The 27165-nt window shown below is 38.6% G+C and overlaps 1 protein-coding gene across 4 annotated transcripts; it reads right to left on the bottom strand.

Moving 5' to 3' along the window:
* xpo1b (exportin 1 (CRM1 homolog, yeast) b) lies at positions 1–26549 on the bottom strand. 4 transcript variants are annotated; one of them, XM_008430368.2, is made up of 25 exons: positions 26169–26549; positions 24663–24794; positions 24423–24524; positions 17558–17630; positions 15160–15221; positions 12519–12563; positions 11995–12176; positions 11777–11825; positions 11570–11689; positions 10649–10777; positions 10412–10570; positions 10125–10322; positions 9364–9502; positions 8478–8659; positions 7977–8133; positions 7723–7886; positions 6859–6993; positions 6592–6781; positions 6203–6309; positions 5362–5556; positions 5109–5277; positions 3486–3620; positions 2602–2761; positions 2431–2527; positions 1–1357 (listed from the first exon to the last, which is right to left on the bottom strand). In XM_008430368.2, exons 2-25 carry the CDS (start codon positions 24786–24788, stop codon positions 1211–1213), a joined length of 3222 nt encoding a protein of 1073 aa, XP_008428590.1. In that variant the 5' UTR covers positions 24789–24794; positions 26169–26549; the 3' UTR covers positions 1–1210. The 4 variants fall into 4 exon arrangements, with proteins under 4 accessions (XP_008428590.1, XP_008428591.1, XP_008428593.1 ...); XM_008430369.2 differs by having other exon boundaries at positions 6598–6781; XM_008430371.1 differs by lacking the exons at positions 24423–24524; positions 24663–24794; positions 26169–26549 and adding exons at positions 15706–15754; positions 23594–23660; positions 23794–23817.
* Between the last annotated feature and the right edge of the window lie 616 nt (positions 26550–27165).

Here is a 27165-nt window from a genome sequence, read left to right as displayed (position 1 = left end):
GTGGTTATAAAATTCTCAACTTTAATCAGTTCAAAAAGTTCACAACAAAGTAACACCTCGAGAAGGGAGATTAGCCGTTAGCGATTGGGTGCTTATTTGGATTTATACATTCTTTCTCAATTAAACTCGTTGGCAATTCAGGTTCTACCAGGTTCAAAAAGCGTCTTTGTTTATTTGGACAGAACTTAAAAACAGCTACAAACAAAATATCCAAAACAAAATACAAAATTAAATGTAAACCCATACTTATTTATTTTTTAAAATTTGCTCTATCAGGTAGTGTCCTGACGCACTACTGCATGGTAAACAATCTAAATTAGTACAATTCAAAAAAATAAAATGGTGAAAGCCATCTGAGTTAAACAGGAGTCGTTATAAAGATGCGACCAACCAACCAGGAACCCATAAATACGCCCCGCCTCGTCCGGAAAACATCCCCATGATGAACAATCCTCTTAGAGGAAAACAAAACGCCGATGTCGACTGAGCGACAGCACACACACGCACGCGCACACACACCCACAAAAAAAAAAAAAAGAATAAAAGAAAAGTGTTCCCATGGTATTCAAGATGCTATACAATTGGGATGATATGCACAAATCCGGTTTAGTTTTCCCTAAAAATGAACAAAACAAGAAAAAAATACCACCTGCTGACAGCAGGCTGGTTTTACTAGAACTTATGAGCAACAGAGCCTTCATTCGTTTTCCGTTAGATTCACATTCCAAGCAAACACGATCGTCTGAAGCTTCTGCCGGCGCAATGACGCTTACAGAAGATATTTACATATAAACACGTGTTGCAGAAAGAAAAAAAAAAACCAGGAAGAACTGGGAAACATAATCAGAAGGTGAACAAAAAACAAGTCTTTGCCCCCCAACCGATTGTTACGAGTTTATCATGCAGGTCTGGGATGGACCAGAGACCACCGAAAACGTTACCGCCGGAAAGTTAATACGCAAAAAAGTCTCCATACAAAAAACACAGAGTTATGTAAAAAGGGGCCACAGAGTGACGCGCTAATCATTTACAAGATATTATTGGCATTATTTTGGTCAACAAACATCCGGAGGGACAGCCCGCGCTGCAGAGGCTGGGCGGGGCTAACTCCCACCGTACGCCACCCGGTGCCTCTCTTAGGTTTTGTTGTGATCGGGGGTTTGTTGTTTTTGTTGTTTGGATACTGTACAAGTTTTGCTGGAGCTGCAGCTCAGTCACACATCTCCTCCGGGATCTCGTGGGGGTTCAGGATGCCCGGTACCGACATCTGGATCTTGTGTTTCTCCTCCTGGGCCTGACGGAGCGACGCTTCCCTCTCCTCCAGGAACAGGTCCGAGGTGTCCTCGCCTGCAAACTCCTGCAGAAAACATGGCGGTTAGCTCAGCTACAGGGCTGTTAGCTTAGCCAGGAAGTCAAAGTGAAACACAAGGACATAGGCAGGACATACACGGATGACGGCAAAAAGCTGCTCACTGACAATCACTAGCATTGGTTAGCGATTTAATGTAGAGCTCTAACTCTTAAATATACGCCTGATATATAAAAAAAGGAACGAAGTGCTATGCTACTAATTTTCAACACTACCACAATTTGGTCACAAGGTCAAGAAAAAATTTTAATTAAGAAGAAAAAGGTAGTGAGGGAAGTCGTTCAGATATGCTAACTTGACTATGACAACCTTGACATGTAGATGTGGAATTCAGTGGGTTTCGGTTAAGCTAAAAAAATAATAAAAAAGGCACCCTAAACACCAACTCTGACAGATCATCAGTAGAGCAGGTGTTTAAATTAGCTAATCAACCACTGCAATGTTAGATTAGCTAATAGCAGGGCTAGCTAATTAACCACCGCAGTGTTTGAGTAGCTAATCAGCCACTAATCTAGCACCAGGCTGAAGTCTCATCATCCAGGTTTTGGTAGAAAAAAAGAAAAGTGATACTTATTGCAACAGGTCTACAGGTTTCAACTATAAATAATGATAATAAATTATTGTACTTTGTTATAAAACTTTACACAGGAATCTTTTAAAACTTTTTTCAAGCTTTTATGTAAAGATTTTATTGCGTTTCGTTTGCTAATTTTAAACTTTATATAATTTAAGACTGATTTTTATCATTCAGCGTTTTGTGATTTAATAAACAAACGTTATTAACCTAATGAAATTTAAGCATTTTCAAGGATTATAAGCACCTTGCTAACAGAGAGGACATGTCTGATTTCCTCGTGACGATCAGAGAAACTGATTTATTCCAACAACAAACTAGCTGAGGCCGTTCTATAGGCGTCAAAGAGAAACCCGACCATGTGAGCGCGAGTTATTTGTGGAAACAACAGCTAAGCAGGAAGCTATGCCGTCTCTGATAACCTCTGGGAGAAAGAACAGCAGCAGCAGCAGACCGACATCGATTCACAAAAACGAGCAAACCTCACCTTTATCTGCACCAGGAAGTCCCTCAGGTGCTCCTTGAACGCAGGAATGTCCTGGTTTAAACTGAACAGCCCCGTCACAAACACCTTCACCTGAGCGCTGCAAGCACAAACATCCATGAACGTGAGCGAACGCTCGCCTGAAATCAGACGGTTTGTGGCGCTTGGACTCACTCCTGTAGGTGGGGGAACGCCGTCTTCAGCAGGTTGGCCACGTACTCCTGGATGAACACCTGGTTGTTGGTGGGACTGCCGGGGTTCAGAGCCACCGTGATCTTCCCTTCCTCCACCAGGTTGAACATGTAGGCCAGGATGGACGCGTGCATCGTCAGACCTGCGAGGAACAGGAAGACGCTATTACCGTTTTTATTCATCTTCAACCACAAATCAAACCTCCGGTCACTAGGTGGCAGCAGTGATCAAATTAATCAACAGACTGCCTTTTCAAACCAGTAGAAGAAGATGACCTACACTGAGCGTAAACTGTAAACTCCTATCTAAATTGCAACACAGCATTCTTTGATCATTCATAGATACATTTTTTGCATTACTGACAGCAAAATGTGCTTAATTTTTTTTATTTATTTACAGAATTTGAGCCAAAAAAGTAAAAAATTGCCATATTTACAAATAAATTTTTACTTTTTAAATACAAAATGTTTATATTATTTGTACAATTTTGCCTTAATTACTGCTCTGAGTATTCTTTCAGCAATCAGCCGTTTTTTTGAGTCCGTATTCTCCAGTCAACAATTAATCATTCCATCAATTAATCATGATTAATCCGATTAATCGTTTGAGCCTTACAATCTGGCCTCCATAACTATCTGCTTTTGTTGCACCTTCTTTTTCCACAATCGTCACCATCAGTTAAAAGAAAATGCATCCATTTTTGCAAGATATTTGTTTTATTTTAAAGCCCTAATAAAATGAAATAAACCCGTATTTTATTATTTTCTTGTAGGTGACGGTTCTCGGTATGATTGGTCTGATAGTTTCAGCTCTAATTTCAATGCAGGAGCTTTAAAAGTTTGTGTGTTTTATTTGTGTGAACTCACCGGCGGTGTGCGACGTGTCAGTGACCACCGAGAAAATGTGCTGCAGGATGTCGCAGAAGTACGTCTGGTAGAAACTCTGCGCTGCGGCTTCCTCCTGCGCCACGTTCTGCAGCATCGTGTAGAGAATCTGCAGACCTGGAGCAAAACAAACACGTCTAGAGTTCCCGACGTCAAATAAAAATCTACAGCTGGGCTTTAGTTCTTCGTAAACACGGCTGCTGTGTGATCCAGCATGTTTCTGCAGAGTTGCTGCCAATAAAACAAAAATGGCGCCCAACGAGGTTTTTAAACCGACCGGTTGATGGAGGTGGAAATCAGGGATTAGTAATCCAGTCAGAATAAATCTTCTGGGTTTCACCAACTCAAATTTAAGACGTTTTAAGATCATTATGAAACTGTAGATCTGGTTACATTCTTACTTTAATTACGGTTCCTTTTAATCTTTTTCCTAATTTGTCGTTATCGCTGCATTTGCGGCTTTCGATTGTCTTTAGAGCAACAACAGTGTTTCTGTTGCACCAAATGCTGCTTTTAGATTATTGTTAGCTGTAGCAACGACGGCGGCCATTTTCTGGGAAGCTAAGAGATAAAAACTTTGACATTTCTGGTTTGTGGCTTTTGGCAGCATCTTTGTGTTTTTGTTACTGCAACGGCAGAAACAAAATATCATCAAGTATTTTTGGTCTATTTTCTAGTGCAAATATGCAAGTACCACTGGAATAAGACAAAACTAACTTAAGTGCAACTTTCCAGCAAGAAATAAATGCTAGTTTTAAGTAAATAATTTCTTAATATTTATGAAAATTCTTTTTTTTACTGGCAGATAAATTAACTTCTAACATGGGAAAAATTCTTGTGATAAGTTAAATAATCTGCCAGTGAAACAAGTGATTTTTAATCAATAATAAGGAATTTTCACCTTTTTAAAAAAAAAAAAATCCCCCAGTCTTTGTAAGGGAATAAAAGGTTTTATGCACTTACTTTGTCTCTTCCCATAAAATGTGTTATTACTGATAAATGCCATTTTTATGAATAAGAAAAAGATACGTACAAAAGTCCCACCGCTTCACATGTGGCATCATTGAAAAGCCCTAAATGTCTCCAGATACCAAAAGGAATTAATTCAGTAGAATGCAGGGGGAGATATTCAAGTTTAGAAATGTTCTCTACAGAGGACAAAAATTAACTACTGGTAGTCAGGAGGACATTTTACTAAAATGTTTCTTGTGTCTTATTTCAAGTTTACCAAGATATTTGCATCAAAAATAACTTTTAAGATTTTGTGTTTTTCCACAAAATGCCCATCAATCAGCAAGAAATTTGCACTTAGCCCATGATGCGCACAAAAAAGCTAGCTAATAGTTAGCAAGGGCATAACAGCAGCTAATTAGCGTTAGCTTCAACCGTACGCATTGAAGATGTTGATGAATGAACGAGTCAAAACTTTTGATTTGACAGAAAACTCCGACAAGGAAGAATTAAATTATAACATATTCAAGGCCAACTTACATTTTTAAAAATGAATTTGAGGCCTTAATTTTAGAAACATAAATTTAAGACTTTAAAGTGATGCAGAATTCCTGATTTTAGCGGAGTTTGTTTGGGGCGCTTGGGGCGTCCTACCGGTGTCGGCCACGTTCCTCATGGTGTGTTTGAAGGCCCAGATGATGGAGTCCAGCACCAGTTTAAACTGGGCTGGGGGGATGGCGAGGAATGCTGGGAAGCAGTGAGAGTTGACCGCTTGCAGTAAGTAGAAGAAGTGGGTTCTGTGTTCTGGATACTCCTCAAAGTTCTGCTCCATTAGAACAAACAAAGTAATTATTGTAAACTTTACATTTTGGACACGTAATTTGGGTTTGTTGGTAGTTTTTCCCACCTTGTTGATCATGTTTAGCGTGCACTCAAACACGGCGTCGAAGATCTGCGGGATCTCGCTGGTGATGTGGCCTCCCAGCTTGTTGACGATGGTTGCCATGGTGCTGAGAACCTCGGGCTCTCGGGCCGCCGGAACGTTGCGCTGATAGTCGATGAGGACGGCGTCCAGGAGCGGCGGCACAAAGTTTTCTCCGACCTGGACGCAGAAGAAACAGAAGAAACGCGCCGCACCTTTCAGTAACACCACTGGGAAAACAGAAGGGGTGCTAAAAGTGTGGCGCGTGGGCCAACTGTGGCCCTATGGCTGATTTTGCCTGGTCAATCAAAAGCCAGTGATTGGTAAAGATGGAAACATTTAAGTTTCAATCTTATTAGAACAAATTAAAATTGAAAACATGGAAACTGTTAAAAGGTCTAAAACAAAGTATTTATGTTTTAATAAATACTTATATAAGTAGGACCAGAAATATCCAACAACCTTAATGCAAAAGCACAAACTAGACGCACCCAAACTACATTTAAAATTGCTGAACATAGCAACTGTTTTTAAAGATTGACCCAAATACTGTTCTTGTTACCGATTGTATATTAAAAACAAAATCAGTCGTCGTCCCTAAAAACTGGAAAATGCCATTTTTATTTTATTTTTACTTGGATTTTACATGCGTGCACCAAAAACTTGGTTTTTTATTGGTTATTAAAAGAAAACATAAAAAAAAAGGGTAAAATGTGTATTATTTTTCTTCCCACTCCAAAAATAACTCCCTGCTTTGTGTCGGTTAAAACATTCGCTCCAAATAAAACGAAATAATTTCATTACTGAATGAGGCGTGGGATCTCACCATCTGCGGGTCGTTCGATCGGCTAACCCAGCCTGAGATCAGTTTCAGCGTTTCTCGTTTCACCGTCCTCATGCTCCGGATCAGCGGCTGCTTCGTCACCATCTCACCTGCAGCAGAGCAACGGGTCGCACACGGTGAACACATCGCGTCAAACTCAGAGGAAGATTTGCTACGTTCACAGAGGTAAAGCAGAGTTTAGACCAGGGGCTTCAAAGTGTGGATCGAGGGCTTTATTCTCATATTTATATCATTTTATTCTCGTAATTTTATTTATTTTCTTAGCGAGGCTCTAATACTCTGTCGTATTTTGACTCGAGAAGTTTGTCCACCCTGGTTTAGACTCTGTCTGTCCTGCGCGCCGCTAACAGTGATGAGAACCCAGTGCATACCCATACCGTTGGTCTGAATGGCGGCAGAGATGTTCTCGCTGAGGCACTTGTAGACGTTGAGCATGTCCAGGTAGATCCGGCCCAGCTGGATGACGAACGGGTGACCCACGGCCTTGCAGGCCCGGACGTTGGTCTTCAGGATGCTGCCCAGCTGCTTCACCGTCTCCGGGTCCTTCAGGATGTCGACGTTCTGCAGAGAGGCGGCGCCGGTTACCGCTCCGTACGTCGTCTCTTGTTTTTCAGACAGGAGGAATGTTGTTGACTGACCTTGGTGGCCTGCTGGATGATGCTGTCCCACACCTGGTTGGGCAGCAGCATGTATTTTTCTATCAGATGCTCCTGGACCGCCTGGTCCGTCTGGGCTCCGATCATATAACCCACCGCCTCGTAAAACGTGTGAACCTGAACAAAAACAGGACAAACATGCATGAAATGCTGCCGTTAATCCGAGGAAAGGTTTTTATAACGAACAGAACTACCTCGATCCAATCCGGAGGCTCCAAAATCAGCTTTTAATCAATTCATGAAACTCAGCAGGTGTTTTGAAAGAAAGTGACTTAAATCTTGTTTTAATAATTGAGAATAAATTTATTGAATCAAGTCCAAAATAATTAGAAAACAAGATACTTTTATTTCAAAGCAGCACATGTGCAAAATAATTTTGAGATGGGCAGCAACTTGTTACTTTTACTCAACCGCATTTAACTTTTATGAAAACAATTTGTTTTAAAAGTATTTTTACTAATTTTATTAAGAAGTAGCATTACTCTTCAGTAAAATTTCTGGATTTTTGACCCACTGAATGAAAAACAAACATGTTTTAACCAAAAACTCACCAGACTCAAACCTGCAGTTTCTGTTAAAGTTTAATCAAAAACTGATTTGGAAAGATTTGTTTTTGGCTAATCTGCTGGATATTTTTGTGGATTAAAAATATTTAAAGGTATTTTTATTCCATCTTGGATGCAAAATATTTAAAAAAAATTTGTACATTTTTGGCTTAATTACTCATCTGAACATGCTGCTCTTTCAGCAAAATTGTCTTTTTTGAGTTTCCTCCTTTTAACTATTATTCGAACACTAAATTACCTAACAATTCAATAATCAGTTAATCATGACTGACAATCTGACCTGCTGCGGCTGGAGGTCGCAGATGATGGTGTTGATGTTGTTCAGGATCTCGTCGATGAACGGCATCACCTCGCCCACCTGGACCTGGATGAAGTGGCGTCTGCACTTCTGCGCTATCTTGATGAAGGTGTCGCACGCCATGTCCTGGACGCCATCATGGGTCTCTGAGCAACAAGAAGACAGAGGAATATATTTAAAATGAGTCCCCTCAGCTACTCCAGCTGATGAAAAAGGCTTTTATTCGTCTTTTTTACCGTGCATGAACTCAAACAGCTTGTTGACGACGGTTTTCAGGAACTTCCAGTGAGCTCTGAGGAAACGGGGATACTGGCCGACGATGTACATGATGTTGGAGGCGATGATGGCCTTGTTGTCTTTTCCTCTCTTCTGCTCACACAGACCCAACAGATCCTGAAGAAAGAAGAAAAACACACAACAGATCCTTTAAGACGCAAATAACAATTACAATCAGACTAAAACGGTTGGCAAATTTTGAAAACTTTTTGTTTAAACTTTTTTTATATACAAGATTAAAATAATTTAAGGTGCAAATAAACTAATAATTCAGTTCCTTTATTGAATAACAATAATAATAATAAAAAATCGCTTTATTGCCTTCCTTTCTGCTCAACTTATCAATTTAAATATAATTCCTCTTTAACCGAAATAGTTAGGAACAAATTATTTTTATTTTATTGCAAAAAGTTTGGACACCCTTGACTTACGCTAGTAAGAAAATTATTCGTATATTTTACCTTAATGACAGTAACGAGGAATCGCTTCTCGTCCTCCTCGTGCATGGCGCCGCTGATGGACCCGATGGCCCAGCACAACGTGTTGAGGTTCTTCCAGGACCATTCGGACCCGTTCACCTGGTTGTGAAGCTTCTCCGTCATGATGCGCTCTGTGTCCGCGTAATCCAAGTGAGTCAGGTAAACTGCAGGAGGGGGAAGCGACACGAGGTCAGACGGAGTAAAGCATCGACCCAACAGTTAAAATCACCCATGGTTCTGGGTGCAGTGCCACCTGCAGGCGAGGAGGGCAAAAGGTTGGTTTGTTTGACGCAGTGCAGCGTGAAACCAAACCGCCTAAAAACCCTAAACTGAAGTCTGGAGCGGTTTGAATGCCCATGTGAACGCCAAGCAGACCAGAGACCGCTCCAACACCAGGAAGTGGACAATAAAGCAGAGAATTCTGGGTAAATACAACCAAAACAAATGCACGAGTCTAGCATTAGCGGGAGAAACTTCTTATGGTCTTTTACCAAAGACCCTAAAATCTGATACTAATCCATTTTTGTTTACAGTTGCCCTCATTGTCTTCTTAAGTGGTTCTTGGTGCAGCGCCCCCTGCAGGCGAGGAAGGGAACAGGTTTTTCAAGCGGATTGGTTTGTTTGACGCAGGGCAGTGTGAAAGCGAACCGCACCATCTGAAAAATGTAACGAATGTTGAAACTTCGGTTTCCAATCAAACTGTGGTGTAATAACCTCCTGGGTCGATGCTTAAGGCCAGATTTACTCATGTCATACGATAATAATCTGATTAAATTAGCCGAACCTGAAGACAGAGCAATAATAAACCTGCCCATAAGGATCCCTGCAGAGAATGTGAACTCCAGATGCCCCAGTTACCAGCTCATACCGAGGGTTTCCCTCATGTTCTTGTAGAGGTTGATGGAATCCGTGTCCTTCATGAACTCCCGGACCACCTCCCCCTGGTCGTTCTCCACCACCAGCACCTCCTCCGGCTTGGCCATCCGACTCACCATCAGGAGACGCACCTGCCGCGGGATATAAAAATCATCTGTCAGGACATGCATACTTCAGATGTATAAATTTACTTTAAGGCATTACCAGAGGGGGGGAATATTTACTCTACTTTAGAGGCTGCTGATTTACGAGTACCAGTGTAAGTAGGGTCTCTTTTTGGCAGCAACGCGTCTTACAGCGGTGCCAAATGATTCTAGCGTGTCTGTGAGTTGAGACGCTGCAGGATTCAAAAGGTTAAAAGCGGCTCAGCCTCGTCCGCGTCATCTGCGCTACGTCACGATTCATTAATAAACAATAAGCATGCAAAAGCATCGCTGTCAACATCTCAAAACTCTCCAACTTTCGCACGTTGTAGTGATCCCACAGCAGTTGCATCATGCATTCAGAGCCCACAGTCGTCACGGACACTAATCTGCTTCTATTTTAGAGCTTCTGATAATTTATTTGACACAACAACTCGAGTGATTTTATAACGAGAATCAGACGCAAAATCTGCAAATGGACATTTTAAAACCCATTAGTGAGAAAGTATGTCTTTGTACTTATTGTGTACATTTATAATATTTAATCTTAGCCATTTTCAACCCAAAAGGAGAAACAAAAGACGTGAGGTTTTGCTGCAGCAGGTGGTACCTTGGAGAGAACGGGGAGATAGAGCTGTCTGCGAGGCGGCACGTCAAAGTGCTGGTTGCCAGAGAGCAGAGGGGACGTAGACGTGGAGAATGGACTCTCTCTGTAAAGTTCAGCAGCCAAGTGGTTCCAATACTCCAGACAAATTTTAAAGATCTCCGTTTCTTCGACCTCCGACACCAGGAGCATGTAGTGGAGCGCCTGAACGAGAACGGCGAGTTGTCACACAGATGTTACACCTTTAATTTTACTTTTTTCCTTAAAAATAAAGCCAGAGAACTTCCTCCCACCTCCATTAGTGTCTCTCTGAGGTTGAGCCGCTTCTCGATGAGCTGCCCGTGCTCTTTGAGGAACGTGCACAGAAACAGGCTGAGGTTCTGGATGAAGTTCTGCTCGTCGTCTTTCCCGTTGGCGTAGGCCAGCCGGATGTTGGTGTTCAGCGGCAGCATCTTAACAGAGACGTTTCTTGGTAAAAATCCGGCTCTCAGACGGCAGGAAAATAAACAATCCGTTGGGGTTCGACCCACCTGTTTGAGCTGACACATGGTCAGAGTGAAGAGGGTAACAAACTGCTCCTCGTACTGGCTCACGCTCACGCCGGCGATCTCCGTCAGGCACTTTAACGTCACGTTTCGGAACATGGGAACGTTCAGGAACTGCGGGGAGATTTCAGACATTAATAAACTAACTGGGTTACTCAAAATAAGAGTTGGGTAGTAATTAGTTGTATTTACTCATTTACTATTAATTTAGTCACTTTTTTGAAAATAAATGTAATTTTTGGAGTATTTTTAATTATTTATTTTGGACAGACAAAGGTAAAAACAGAAGAAAAAAAATGATTATGCCTGTTGGATGTAATTTTACGTTATTTGATCGAAAAGCAGCAGTTAGACGATACAAGATGATCTTAAGGTTTCCTGCCTCTCATGTTTAATTATTCCCACATTCAGTGACAATTACGGTATATGTTCTTACTACACTGCACTTTTTCCTTTTTTGAAACTACGCCATAATTTTTATTTCAGTAATTTTATTATGAAGTAATTTTACTCTTACTTGAGTAAAATTTCTGGATTTTCTACCCACTGAATGAAAAACAAACATGTTTTAACCAAAATTCACCAGACAAACCTGCAGTTTTTGTTAAAGTTTAATCAGTTTATTATTGATAGAAACTGATGTGGAAACAATTTCTTTTGATTGATTGTTATCATTTGTTACTTATATGAATTATTGTCATTTCTGTCCTTAAAGTGCTGCAATTTCCACTTAACTTTATATTTTGGTTCATCTGATGAAGTAATTTTTAAATATTAAATGGTTCATAGTTTGATAGGTTACTCAGTACTTCAGTAAACATTTACCAAATACTTTTTTACACTTGAACGGCTGCTTTTTACTTCTACTTGAGTAAATCTATCAGATACTCTCCATGTAATCCCCACCTTATACACCAATGTGCTGATTAGTTTGGTTTCAAAGATGTATCCCAGCGGGATCCAGTTGAGGAAACGCAGGAGCGTCTCCAGGGTAGCGTGGACCAAAGGGGCATTCTGGGAGTTTTCCTAAAGGGCAAACAAGGACAAAGACATGTGGAAACCAAACTGTTTTGTGAGGAATCATAAATTAAGGAGATAAAGTGAATATCATACCATGACAAACTGGCAAAGCTGGAAAATCTGGGAGAATTCATTGCACATGCTGAAAGGGAAAAAAAAGGAGTCGTTAACGAACATCAGCATCCATAAAACCAACAAAATAAACGAGAAGGTTGGAAAAAATATTTGGGTTCTCTACCCAGCGCTGCAGATGACAGCAACTTCATTCATTCATTCCACCAAACAGCAGCAGCAACACGTCCGACTCTCACCTGTCTTTCAGGTGCTTTGCCTTGACCTGGGTCATCTGTCCGCTGGAAAAGTCAAAGACTTCCTCGCTGAGCAGCTTCAGGATGACCATGTTGTTCTGACAGAGGCTCTCGCTGGTGCGGCTGGCGCCTACAATGTCACTGATAAACGTGGGCCAGTGTTTGGGCCACTCCTGCTTCAGGATCTGTGGACACATTTTATTAAACACATCAAAATCAGTCAAAGCAGAAGAAAAAGGAACGTTTTCTACGGTCATCATAACTGTAAAACTACCTTAATATTGAAAGGGTTACTATAGTTTATTTTTTGTTTTCATTAAATAAGGTTGTATGTTCCTCCAATCAATCTAAAATAATATTTTAATAGGTTATAAATAGAACAACATCAATCATCCCAAACATAAAAACACTGTCAACTGTTTCGTAATATAATGGCACCAACATTGGTCAAAAAATAAAGTTTTAAGTGACATGAATCAAAATTAATATGATGTAAACATGAACTCTTAGAAAATGATTAAACTTACCTGAACCAGGATCATGTTCAGCTTTCCAATGTACACTTTCTCTTTCTACAACAGAGAAAAAACAATAAAGTTTAACTAAATTATTAAACCAGTAGATTTTGTAATAGGCTGGACAAATCTTTATAAAGTTCAACTAAACCTAAATCATAAACATAATAACATATCAAACTTCATTCGTAGAGCATTTTTTATACAACAGAGCAAAAATTACACATTAAAACTTAGTCAAATAGCAAAAATAATAATAAAAAAATAAGGTTACAAAAGAAAAAGAAAAAAGTGGAAAAGAAATAAAAAAGGGTAAGAAAAAAAAAGAAAAAAAGTTTACTTTTATTCCATGGTACAAGAGCAAAGAAGTTTCATTCAATTGCAAAAGAAAAAATAGTTTGTAACGAAAAAATGATGAAAATCATGTTATGCTCCACTTTTTTTGGTCCACATAAATTTCACAGAAATTGTAGTAATTTTACAAACACAAAACACTTCCAGTCCTTTAAAACGTCATCTTCTGCCAAAAGTTCTTTAAAATAGAGAACATTTCCTAGACAAATAGCAAAATAGAAGAAAAAGGAAGAGTAAAAAAAGAAAAACATGTAAAAAAAAAAAAAAAAAAAAAAAAAAAAAAAAGAAGAGCAAATGTGGAAGCAATTATTTAGATTAGCATCCACACCAAACTAAAAGTCCATCCAGTTCAGGTTCGCTCTGAAGCATCCAACAGAGCATTGGGTTCAGTCGTTTACTGTTGAGTTAACCAGATCAGCCATAGAAATACGGTGATGGATTTGGCAAGAGCTTCAGTCACTGGACATTGTTGCTGAACAATGTAAAGTTTATTAGTATTGCTGGTTTATGCTCCCGATTCGTGTCAGGTGTAAAGAGCAGTCCATCTGTGCAAACGTAAAATGTTTGGTTCAAACCGACGGGCACACTTTGGCAGGCCCCGTAAAATTTCTGCAGGAATTTTCTAGTTATTATTATTATTATTATTATTATTATTATTATTATGCCATCTTAAAGACATACTCATCATACTTAGCAAAAGGTGCAGGTGTTGACTTTATGACATCAGAAACAAAACATCTGATTTATTTTAAAGTTCAGTAAAGTTAATAGAAAGAGAGAAAAACTATAAATAGATTGAGCTTCTTTCAATTTGTAAATGCAATTGATCAATAAACTGATTTATTGCAAAAGGCCTACCTGCAACTAACAATTAATTTAGGAGCTGATTATTGTGACGATTAATCGAATAATTGCCACAATTATTCGATTTAGGGGACAAAAAAAACTGGCACATTCTGTAGATTTTGAAATTTAAGCCTTTTACTAATAAATATTAGAGTAGAAATAAATTAAAATATGCAAATAAACAAATTCAAGTTCTTTCTTAAATAAGAAAGTAAAACATTTTATTCCCTGAAATGAACAACGCAGCATTCCTTCAGTGTAGGATTAAAGTTTTATAGCAAATGATGCAGGTAAAACAATATAAAAACATCTGAAAAGCTCAACCCTTTCTGCTTTATTTATTGATTGCATTTATTTATTGATTGCATTTTTGGATTAACAGTTTAATAATTACATAGTTAAAGGTTTTTTTTCAGAATTTGAACCAGTTGAAGCTAAAATTGCTATTTGAGAAGTTCTGGTTAGAACACATTTTACAGACTAAAGTTGTTTTTCAGTTTTAAATGCAAAATGTATGTATTTTTTTGTACAGTTTAGGCTTAATTACTGGCCTGGGTGTGTTGTTATTTTAGTGAATCGTGTCTTTTTGAGACTGTATACTCCAGTTAGCGATTAATCGATGACTAAATAAAGTTGATTATTTCAATAATCTATTAATCGTGATTAATCGATTCAGCCCTGCTTTTAAACTTTCATTTAAGCTAATTTTGCACATCTAGAAACAGAAATTTGTCCCATTTTTCATTGTCAAACAGATAGGATTAAGAGTGTAGGTCTGAGCTTTAATTAGGCCACTGGAACACATTAATATGCTGTAATCCAAACTGTTCCATTATAATTCTGGCTGTAAGTTTTCCATTGGTTCCTTCGCTCCTAACAGATTTTGGCCATGAGCTTCTTGTCTGCTTTTCTATTTAATTTCCCTTTGGCATCAATAAAGCATTTCTGAATTGATTTAGAATTTGATCAACATTCTCCTTGTCTGGCCTGTCAGCTCAGCTGGACGGCCTCGCCTTTGCAGGTTTTCAGATATTCCACCATCTTTCCAGTATTGGGATGTTTAAAGCTTGTGGTAGCGTTTTATAAGCTAAATCTGCTTTTAATTTCTGAACAACTTTGTCCCCCCTGACCTGCTGTGCTAAGTTACACACAGGTTGACAAATTTCCAGCCAGGTGATCTCTGGAGGCAAACATTGGCACTAAACTTTATTGGAAGGTATTGGAGCAAAGAAAGGTTTCGTGCAAATACTAAAAACAACAAACAGTTTTTTTAAAAACTGCTGAAAAAGCATGTGATGGTCTATTTTTTGTTGATCTGTCATGTAAATTCCAGATAAATATAACTGAAATGTTGTAATAATGTTGCAAAATGTGGAGATCTTAAAGGCACAAAACAGAAAACGACTAACTTCCTAGACTACAGCACAACGTAAACATTTAAAGATTCACTCACCTCTACACTTGAAGCATCCGACGAAGTCTTAATAATGAGCCCAACAACATACTTTTTAATACCTGGCAAATACACAAAGGCATCAGAAGGAGAGCATTAGCGTTGCCAACAACATTTATGTCAACATATCCTGACATGACGAGCTGCCTGAAGCAAATTACACAATAACCCTCAAACAATCTGCTGGCATCAAGCTAACTTAACTACCTAACTTATCCCACATTTTTACACTTTAAAAGAAAAAGGTGTGGCCCTCCACTTTCATACTGTTGCAAAGCCAATTGTAAACCACGAATGTTTACTGCAACTACCACTGAACTGCTGCAGGTCAGTTCAGTGGAAGTTACATTTCCTTTGTGTTTTTCTTTTTTTTACATGCAAAATTATCAATGAGACAGGCATGTTTAAAAAAAGAAAAAACACAGAGGAAAGAAACAGTAAGTTTCAGCGCCCTCGCATTTGGCTGTGCTGGAAATGATGTGCTGGGGTGTGGTGAGAGGAGCCGAAAACGAGGCAATACTCTGACACAAGGGGGAAAAGACATACTTGCCGGTCGCCCTGCACTGGGTTTGCCACTTGAACAAAATTCAGGCATCTACGGTCAGAAGCAGGCAAGTCTTAGGTCAATGGGAAAAATGAATTTTTAGTAAACTTATAGAAGAATGGAGGGAGGCAGAATCAATTGATTTGACATTGATTACCAATTTTGTTCCATTTTCATTACTTTTGTTTCTCTCTTCAAAACAATAAAATTGAGGGCAATTATCAGTTATGTCTTTATTTTTGAAGCTGTTGGTGCTTAAAAAGCAAGCTGATGGGCAATTAGGCAGAAATTAAAATCTGGACATTTAACCATTTATGTTGTTTTTCATTAGCATGATGAAATTATTGCACCAATATAATGCACAGACAAGGCATCATCTGACGTTATGCATCTTTAAAAATCTACGACAGAGCATTAGGGCCAGGCTAAGATAAAAATCTAATTACGAGACTGAAGTCGCAACAATGCAAGAATAAAGTCGCAAGAATAGTAATATGAAAATGAAGTTGTAATAATAGCTGTAATAATATCTAAATAAATTTGTAATAATCCCAAATTAAAGTCATAATGCAAGAATAAAGTCATCTTTACCTGATTGAAGTTGTAATAACGCAAGAATGAAGTTGCAATAATTTGTTGTATTATTAACAGAATAAAGTCATAATAATGCGAGAATAAAGTTTTTGTTACCAGATTAAAGTTGTAATAACACAAGAATGAAGTTGTACATTACTCATCGTAATATTACTAAAAGAAAGACCTAATAATACAATAAAAATAAAGTTGTGATGTTGTCAGAACAAAGTTGTGTGGTAATAAAGTCATAGTAATGACAAAATGAATTTGCAATAATACGAGAATAAAGTCATCTTACCAGAATAAAGTTCAACAACAATGAAGTCATAATCATATCAAAATAAATTAATAATAATGAGAATAAAGTGAAACATTATCAGAGTAAAGTTGAAATAATACAAGAATAAAGTCATATTACCAGAATAAAGTCGCAATAAGTTATACTTTCTCATTTATTTTACAAATAAGAAAATTATTGATTTTTTTAACATCATAATAGCATTATTATCAGTAGAAAGACTTTTAAACAATCATAAAGTTGTTTATTTTGAAGAAAGAACCACACGGTTTGCCAAACTGCTCACATTAGATCTTAAAAACTCTGATTTATTAATTTTTTTTTCCAATTCAACAACTTTTTCTATTAATCTACCAACTCTCTTCTGGTAATATTGCATCTTTATGCTCATAATATAATGCCTACTCTCGCAATTAAAAATAAATACATCTCTCAGCCTGGCCCTAATATTACTTCCACTAAAAATCTACCTCAGCTACACATCAAGGCAAAAATGAACATTCAGATTTCTGGAAAAGTCTGTCTGTCTGTCTGTCTGTCTTGTGACCAGAACATTTCCCAAAAGCTGCATAGGACTCTACAGGAAACAGTGGAGAGGGTAACGGCGTCAAACTACCCCTTCATCACTTCCTGTGACACCAAGAGGGCAAAGCAGCAGATCAAAAAACTATCAGATCCCAACAAACTGACATAAAAACTCCAAGCCAGGGTGCTACCATCTCATTCAATTTAAATATTCATCTACTTCTTTTAAGAGATGCCAACAAATCTAAGCAAATTTTAAAAAATGTTGGAGGGTTTTAGTTTTAGTTGCTTTCTCTTCTAGCTGGTCCCAAAAGTGAGTGCAAGCCAGTGGAGCAGAAAACAGTCCAGCATGCTTAGCAGGGGAATACTCTTCAACATGGCAACCACACGTCACAACATTTAAACCCACATTAAACGCAGAGTACTCTTACATCCACCACAGGATGAACTCTTACCTTCACATTGATTTCGGGGCAGTATCTTCCATCTTGTTTTGATAACTGTTTCCAGTATCTGAAGAGCATAGTACTGTAAAAATGCAACAAGGAAGCAGCATTAGCGAGGAAGAAAAAAAAAACTTTAATAACACTTGAGAACAAGAACTGTGTCACCTTAATACAAACCAAAAACAGTTTGTTGTGGCCTGGATTTCTAAAATTGATCCATTTCATGCAGATTTTGCACCTTGCCTATGAAAGTCTCTACACAGAGCGTTACGCTGAAAACACTGCAGATGTCCTGCTGTTACTTCCAGCATCGCACCAGTTAGCAAAAGGCACCAAAAACATATGCCGACCTATTAACCATGCAGAGCGCAGACGCCTCGGATTGAGGTCAAAAATGCTACAAAAGGCCATCTCAGGTTGGGAATCAAGAACTTGCAACCGGATATTTCACAGTGCATCGTTTCAAAATTCATTTTTTAAAGTAACTGAGGCTAAAAAGACATAAATAGCTCAGGAAAAGGAAACCACAGCTTTATTAAAACTGCATAAAGGAGAAAGTGATGAAAGTTGTTACTTAATCAATCGAGACGAGAGACTAAGCCTGTTAATAAGCAATAAATCAATTAATCACATGATAAATTCAAACAAACACAATAATTTCCATCTGCATGATTTATTGTTTCTCTTTCTTCCAAAAACTGGATGGTAAAAGTTTTCAGTTTGGTATTTTGGTCTCAACTAGCCCTTTCTTTGAAGGATAATTTTGTTTACAGACACTTCATAATTTATTTTGTTTCTTGTTTCTGTTGTTTTGTGTATTTTTTTAATATTTAAAATGTTTTGCAGTTCCAGTGTTAAATGTTCATTGGAATTTAAAGTTTATTGATTTTTGAGAATGTGTTGCTGCATTATTATGCTGTTAGATATATTTTGGATTTGATGAACATTTTATTCTGCCGTCTTGGACAGTTTACTCTTGGAAAAGAGATTTTTTTTAATCTCAATTAGTTGTTTTACCTGGTTAGATAAAAGATACTCACATACATTCATACTACAGATGTGCCGATCAGGTTTTTTCCTGCCGATTCCGATCACCCATGAGAGCCGATCACCGATACCGATCACCGATACCGATCACATAATTATTTTTTTTTATTATAAGCCCTACCGGTTACATTATATGGAAAAAGGAACCATGAATTCACCTTAATCAGAAAGGTCACTTTTTCCAAGAACTAAACAAAACAGGCATTGTGCAAATTGTACTGCTATTGGTAATACTATCTTTAACAGACTGAAAACATATGAAGGCTCTGAAGAGGCTAAATAATGCAAAGAGTCAAAATAAAACCTCTCAACATTGCCAAAAAATTCAAGTATAAAACGTAACATTTCAATACAGGATCCATTACAATAAACAAACCAGAGTTACTAAATGAAAACTTCCTGATAGCATGGCGGCTAGCTGATTACTGCTAGTTCTGAGTGGCCGTTTCTGACTGAGCGGAGTAATTTATGCAGAGCAGGGAGGAGATCGATTATTTTTTTAAGATTATCTGTCTCATGTTAGGACAGCGAAAGTTTTAATACGTATGTAAAATGTATTTTTTTAGGTTAGATGCTGCAGCTTTAAACAGGTTCGGTGTGAGAGTCACTACCAGGTGGAGCAGAAGCGGCGCTCCGTCTGTGAAATATTACTACCTGTAGCGTAGCAGCGGTTCAACAGCGAGAGCAGAACCAGCGCTTACATCGCAGCTCGAAGACTTAAATAATTTTGCGGGTTATTTGTTTAGCTTTCTGACCGTCATGCTAATCCCGGTGAGTGTTTGTAGCTGTGCGCTGCTTTACCTGCTATCTGATCCTCCATATGTCTTTTTTACTGCAGTGAGCCTCGATGTAGCCAAACTCCGTCACGTATGGCATTGTTTTTATGTCGTATTAGCTTCGTTGTGTTGATGCATTTTGACCTGCTTCAATTTTCCACCGCAACACGCAAACTTCCCCATTCACTCAGTGCGTTATAGTTACACATCGCTTAGGATTTGCTGCGCGTTTGCGCAGAGTGAAGGAAAGAGGAGACCAGCTGCACAGGCAGGCTGAGAAATGAGATGCAGGTGATCGTTTTTTGTGATCGGCAACAAGAGACCGTGATCGGCCGATTATGATCGGTGGCCGATCGATCGGCACACCTCTAATTCATACCATTATATTACTTGAAAACGGTCCAAAACAACAGTATTATTGTTTATTGCAAGAATTCCTGGGACAATTTATTGTTTGGCAAAATTTGTAATCGAAAGTATAGTATGGACTATACTTTCAGAATTTGTGGGTTTCGTGTGACTTATACATTACACATGTAAGATGAAGTCTTTCTGGATGGATAACTTTACCCCTTTGTCGTTGTAGAAATATAGCAGGGCCTTCTTTCTTGGTTAGTTTTCCACTAGACTTGGTTTGATTGGGGACCAAAGTTGTGACATTTATTACGTTTTCAGTTTCAGCGGTTTGCTTCCACGCTGCACTGTGTCAAACAAACAAAATCTTTGAAAAACCTGTTCACCGAGAAGTACCAAAAGAAACGCCACGCAAATTTCTGAAGACACTGAACGCAACTTCCTTCTCGAAGGGTAACCAAAAATGGAGCAGCGTCAGATTTCACCGGTTGTAGGATTTCTCTTTTGTCTTTTACAAAAAGCCATTTTTCCCGCTACCGCTAGACTCGTGCACTTGTTTTGGTTGTATTTACCCAGAATACCTTTCACTGTAGTCCACTTTCTGGTCCGCTTGGCGTTCACAGACGCCTTAAAACCGTGCCAGAGTTCACTTCAATCGAAGTTAGATCTAGGTTTGTAGGTGGACCAGAGTTTGCGTTTTTGTTCCGCATAAGAGTTTGACAATGTCCTTCTCCGTAGTTGTGTAAATCTACAATTCTTTTTCTTATAGTTTCACAAAGTTTTCTAAGGGGTTGATGTAACTCTAAATTATAGGCTAATATGAGCTTTAAATTGTAATATTTTTAGCTCGACAAATGCATTCCCCCTCACAAATGTACAGTTTTACTTAGAGAATGAAAAGAAGAAAATAATATTTAATCACTTTGGCTGGACGACATGGCTGTAAAACATATCACGATATAAGCATTTTATATCAGTCGACATCAGTAATTATTGATTAGGTTTTTGTTTAAAGTATCTGAAATATACTTTAAACATTGCCAAACTGGTGGCGTGAACTTTCCCGTTTTATCCACAGTTTTTACTCCACGCCGTTGTTTGTTAGTTTTAGGTTTAATCAGTTATGAGGCACCTTGGCGAAACCTGAAACTGCTGCTGTGCACGTTATTCAGCAGGTTGTTGCTAGGTAACCAAAGAAGAAGTGAGTTAGTTGATGCCACCAACTTTGCTTAGCTGGCCGTGAGAGGTTGAGCAACTAAACAGCTTCCTCTGACTACATCTCCCACAATGCTGTGCAATTCTGGATTGGAGTTTAATGAATATTCTATACATTGACTATGTATTGATACTGATCATGTATCGTTATTGATTTATTGTCCAATCTTAATTGAATATCTTCAAAATGAGCGTTGCTTTTCTTCTTCTTCTTCTGCTCATAACCTGACCCTTTACTTTGGCGTGGTGCATTGGCCTGTCGCAGTAAATCAATTAATATCATGCTAAATTAAAAAGAGCTTAATAATTTCCATATGCATGACTTGGCGTTTTTCTCTTTTCCTTTATATCTACCAAAAACTGGATCACAAAAGTCTGGTGCTTTGGTTTGATTAAAATGTTTTGGGGGTTTTTTTAAAGAAAATTTGTATTTAGAAAAACATCAAAATTCATTTCATTTGTTGTTTCCGTGTTGTGTATGTATTATGGATATTTAAAATGTCCAGTTCTAGTGTTAAATGTTCATCAGAATTTAAAGTTTATTGATCTTTGACAATATGCTCTTGCATTATTACGCCAAAGCCATTATATTACTTGAAAATGCTCTCAAAAAACAATATTATTGTTTATCGCGATTTCTCAATCCTATCCCACATGGGTAATATGCAACATTTTAAAGTGGTATAATGGTAATCTTACTGCAACAGTTTACATAACTTCTGACTGAATCCTTATCCTTCCAATTGTTTCTTTGTCCATCGATGCCACAGTAATAAAAAAAATTGTTTACAATCTAAGTTTTTGCTTTGTATTACATGTAGTCATAAAAGAAGACGGAAGTGAATCTAGTTTTACCGGATCATAGCAGGAAGGTTAAATGGTATTAAAAAACAAAACATCCAAGCTGACAAACTAAGGCAGGAACACAAAACCAGTTCATGACATAAAAAACAGGTGTTTCACCGCACAATGGTGGCCTGACTGAAATATTTCATTAATGTATTAATGAATGCAGAAAATATTATTAAGTGGTACAGTGGTATTGGGGGGGGGGATTAGAGGTCACAGGTGCAAAATCTGCAAACTTGCAGATTTTCTTTAAGTATTTATACTTCAGATTCTAAAAGCATCTAAAAATGCTTAAATCTGCCTGTTTTAATGGTTGAAAACACCAAATTAAACTTTAATAAGCAGTAATACGCACAGTGAAAGGCACCTTGGTCCTACAGCAGAAGCTAATGATCACAAGCTTCCTTATCTACAGTCAATCAGAGACAAAGTAAATAAATGCCGCTCCTGGATTGGCTGGTGTCGAGTAGCGAAGCGCCTCTGTATTTCAGCTTCCCAATCTGGATTTTCTTTGGAATATTTCATATTTGCTTTACAAACAAAATGTGTGAAATAGGAGTGTTTTCCAAGAACAATTTGCAGAAAAAAAATAAGAATCAGTGAATACTGAACTGTGAACACTGTAATTCAGCTAACAATGTTAAAACTAAAAAAATGGAGGGAAACCCGCTGCCATTGCAATGATACAAATGCATATCCTATGTTAATTTTAAATAAACCTACATGGGCATGACTGAAGTGATTCCTCTAGAGAGTGGCACCATTTTACACCCATTAATCTCTATAGAAACCAACACTTTTAAATTTTTTACTGCGTTACTCACCCCTAACCTTGTACACTTTAACAAAGAGGTTACTGTTGCATAAGAGATGTGCCTGTCCTCAGATTCAGTTAAAAGGTTGAGGTGTGAGCTAAACCAGACCTTAACAGGAGAATAACGCCTAATGCATTTTTATTTAAGAAAATATTATCCACTAATCCCAGCATACAGATCCTAATTTGAAAATTAGCTCCAAACAATGCAATGTTTTTGATACCCAATCCAAGATCAGGCCTTTTTTCCAGCTTAAGTGTGTTGAATCGTTAATTCATTTTATTGTTTATAACCCAAACTATGTTTCTTTATCTGGTGCGTCATAAGGAACAGCGAGACCAGCCGCAGGTTAAGTTCTACAAAAAAGGCAAATAAAACATTTACTTCAGAGATATCACTGTTTCTTGAGTTGACTGTTTCAACGGTAGGGATCATCAGTTCAAGAGAACATGAATTTTAGAGGGGGAAAAAAATAAAGGAATGACTTGTAGAATAGGATGTTATTAAAGCAGGATCACCAAAGTGCTACAGACAATAGATGCTGAGAGATTAAAGGTGAAATCTCCTTACAGGCACAGTGACAGTGCAACACTCACAAGTGTCAACTGAATGGCAGAACACATGGATTGATGCGTTTTTATTTCACCTTTAACTCCGAAAGTGCAAAAACCAGCACAGGAGGCAAGAAGAGTAACTCCCAAATCTTTTCTAACAATTGCTACCATAAAAGGTTCTGTCCATTTTTTTTATTTTATTTAATTGAGGTAAAAGAAAGGAGAATAAAAGGAAAGATGAGAAGTAAAGAAGAGAGCGTAGTCAGGAACAGAGCCGTGATCCCTACAGCTGAAATTAAATCATTTAAAAATTGTCTCAGCACAATGGAGCCTACTGACTGCAGCCTGCACTCCCCCTCTGTCCAGTGAAACAGATGCAGGAAAAAAAAATGGATGAACAGAATTCAGTCAAAAGTAATTTAAAAAAGGGTAGACCTTTTGGAGGCCTGCCGTCAAAGCCTAGCTGTGTCAAGATGCACGGGATGACACACCCTCTTTCTTCCTATTACAAGCCATAAACATAATGGAACATTGTGATTAATATCAAATAGTCACAACCTGAATGTATTACATTAAAATATATATTACAATTACTTTAATTCCAGACCAAAAGCCAAATGTTTGAAGGTGTTTACCTTTGGCTTCCTCTCTTCTTCTACTCATTTGGCAAATTACATATTTAAACCTAGAAAAGTACTATTAACATGTCAACTCAGACATCAGCGACTCATTAAAAGCAATCTTACAGAAACAAAAACAAAACATTTAAACAATGCATATGTTCATATTACTTTGAGGAAGCTGCACTTGAAATGTTTTCAAAGTTGGAGTCAGTTTCACTTTTGCAATTCTGGCTCTCTTAGGGTTAAAAACAAAATGAAAGTCGGTGGATTCAGTTATCTGAGTGCCCAAAGACATAAACTAAAATGACATTTGTTTTATTCTACTCATGAATTGGATGAAGGATAGAAAACTGTGCCAGATTTGTAAATGAGAGAAATGCTGCTGGCTTTTATGTGCTTCAAATGTTTATCTGGGCGGTTCAGGTAATTTTTCTTTTTTCATTTGAGTAACTTGTGCAAGTTAGGGCATGGGTCAACTTTCTAAATGAGCCATGTGTGCATAGCTAAATGGCTAACAAGGTATAGTACTTTATCAATACATGATAAAGATCTTCCAATATGCTTTTTGTTCAAATAGAATCTTCCTCAAAGCAAAATTAAATGCATTTCCAGCTGCACTTTCTGAATTATGGCGAGCTTACTTTGGTGTTCATGTTTTGCGAGAACTCCAGGATGGTGTCCACTCTTGTCCACGCATCTGGATGCTCTTTTAAGTGTGTCAACACTTCCTGCGCCATTCTTTGCTGCGATACAAAAACGGAGGGAACTTTTCAAGGTTCATACCAACAAAACAGTTTATTTTAAATAGGAGAATATGGTAAGAGAGATTAGACTGTCGATTATTCTGTGTCCGGTTTGGGTTAATGAAGCCAACAACGTACCTGAGGTCCCACGCCATGATATAGGCAGTTCACAACATTATCCAGCAAGTTGATATCCAATTTCTGGTTGAAGTCCAGCAGCTGTTGTGCTGCATGGTCTGCTAACATTGTCATAACTGCTGGCATAGAGTTCTGTAACAAGGACAGGGAGGGGGTCATGAATGCACAGAGCACACTCAGTGGGCAAAGTCATGTGAACCGTGTGTTTGGAAATGAGTCCAAACAGCTGACCATGTCACAAACATCATTTAGAGAGCTGTCACTTTGAGAAATTAAACTCATGGTGTCATATGTCCGACAATGTTTTGGAGGAAATACGACAAATAGATGAAGAAATTTCATTCATCTGCCTTATGGTTCAGCTATGCTTATTCTGGGTTATTATGCAGAATAATAACTCTTGATATCCCCAGACTGGACTATACAACACCAAAACTATTGAAGATGTAAATTAAACAGGTGATTGACTGCAAAATTTGACTACTAAAAGGTAAAATAGGTCAACATTGATTAGCAAAGTTGAGCAAGCAACAGAAAACTAAAAGTCAATGACTGTTTAGTTTGTGTAGACCAGACGTTTCAGTTTCCTCGTATATGACCCTTAGCATGACGTTTGAAGCAAGCTCGCTTATAACACAGCAAGGGCTAAAGTCACACTTTATTAAGGTTTAACGAGCCACGTGCCGGATATACAAAGCGACGTCATATTGTTTACACCTGCATGTAACGGAATTCAGTCCAAAAACAGACTCCAGCACAAATCCAAGGCTGGAAATATACACTCAATCTGACATGGAGCTCAGTAGGAAGTTATTCCCAATATCTCTACCGAGACGGGTGTAAACAACGCGCACACGGTGCTATAATTAGCCCGCAAATGACGCTCCATTTGCAGCTAGTCGTTACACGAACTGGTCACATGTGGTCCTTTCACTGCTCACTACAACCACTCCCACCAAGGATGCCAGAGACAGAGGACGCCCATGCAAACACGTTACTATCAAGCTGTATCATCACCACTATGAAGTATGTGTGCGTTATTCTTGATGCGAAACTCTTCGCGGCATTGCTTGGATACAGATAGAGGTTACGATGCGCACCTAGCAACATAAACTTAACATCCGCTCGGATCACGCGCAGGAGTGGATGCTGCTACAGTCAGTGGGAGAGGCGAGGGCTTAACCAGAAAGCACATGGTTACTTATTCATCTGCGTTGTCGCACTTTTTGCTACAATTTCTCCCTATGAAAAAAGTTACAGCACTTTTCCCCCTGACTGCTAACATTAGCTTGAACTAATACAGTTGCGAACGCTAGCTAGCGGTCAGCCAATGGCTGCTTGGTTATCCCTACTGATGCTGGCAGTGCCATCCGAATTAACTTGTTTTCGAAAACACCGTGACAATATAAGGTAGCGTTTAAATAGCATATATAAATGTCCCTACAAATATATGCATTTTAATACTAAAAAAACACAGCAGGTTTGCAGTTAACCCTGGTTACCTACCTAAAAGTCCAAGGCTCTGACTCAAAAGAGCGACGTTTGCCAAAAGAAGCTACAAGGTTAACAGTGAGGAACTTCACTGTTATTTTGGAAAGATTTCCTATTTTTGCTGCTGTTTCAGCGTTGAATAAATCCAGCTCCAGCAGCGAATGATGCCTAGCTGCTAAGAATGTTAGATTCCCAAAACTACAGTTACGGAAAACCGAGCGAGCTTCCTTTTCGATACATTTTACGAAAAAATAAAAGTAAAACCTTGATTCACTTATTAATTCGTTACTCTTGTGATTTTTCCGGCGGGGCGGTATAAAGGTTGTGGTGCCTGCGCCTCCTCTCCTCTCTCAAGCAACTAACTCACAACCGGTTGAAACCGGTTCAGACTGGGAGATTCCATCTCGGTTTAGTTTTCAGCCGATGGCGCCGCGTAAAAGTTTGGACCTAGGTTCCACCCACCTACCGCGCTGATTCGCTGAAACCATGACGGAGACTCCCTTCTCGGAGTCCCATTGGCTAGATGAACTGTCAGTCTATTTCAATTCGCTCAAGCGCCCACGCGACTTCTCCGCCCGGAGAGAAAAAGAGGGCAGACTCCCATGCAGAGTGGACTCCTGCACGATTCAGCGCATCAAACTCAATATCCTCTCATTTAAATTGTATTTTTCCTTATTTATATCATTAATAAGTTAACAAAATGCATTACAACCCAGGCATACTTCACAAAATTAGCAAAACAAGCCCACTTTTACGATAATAACCCGTTGGAGTGAATGTTCTGCTACTTTTTAAGGCAACATACCCTGCAATGACAGCGACTGTCACATTCAGGTAACACTAGAGGGGCTGAACGATATGATGAACCGCAAGCGCCATTCATTTGCCTGTTGCTTGTAAGCTGGTAATTTTCCACCAGCCACGAGTGGGAGTGGTTACGCGATCACCGGGGTTAGAAAGCGACCTCAAGGAGATTTTGGCTCCTCTTGAGTGACTGACAGCCCTGCAGAGA

This window comes from Poecilia reticulata, linkage group LG15, assembly GCF_000633615.1.
Source record: "Poecilia reticulata strain Guanapo linkage group LG15, Guppy_female_1.0+MT, whole genome shotgun sequence".
NCBI classification, from domain to species: domain Eukaryota; kingdom Metazoa; phylum Chordata; class Actinopteri; order Cyprinodontiformes; family Poeciliidae; genus Poecilia; species Poecilia reticulata.
The sequence above is the reverse complement of the archived record's forward strand: the minus strand, read 5'-3'. Positions and strand labels throughout refer to the sequence as shown.

Excerpts from the sequence above, each read along its gene's own strand:
- xpo1b (XM_008430368.2), bottom strand. The coding sequence starts at position 24,788 with ATGCCAGCAGTTATGACAATGTTAGCAGACCATGCAGCACAACAGCTG. Across the intron at positions 17,631-24,422 it reads CGCAAAACATGAACACCAAA|TACTATGCTCTTCAGATACT; the intron begins GTAAGCTCGCCA and ends GCATTTTTACAG. Across the intron at positions 6,994-7,722 it reads GCGACCTCCAGCCGCAGCAG|GTTCACACGTTTTACGAGGC; the intron begins GTCAGATTGTCA and ends GTTTTTGTTCAG.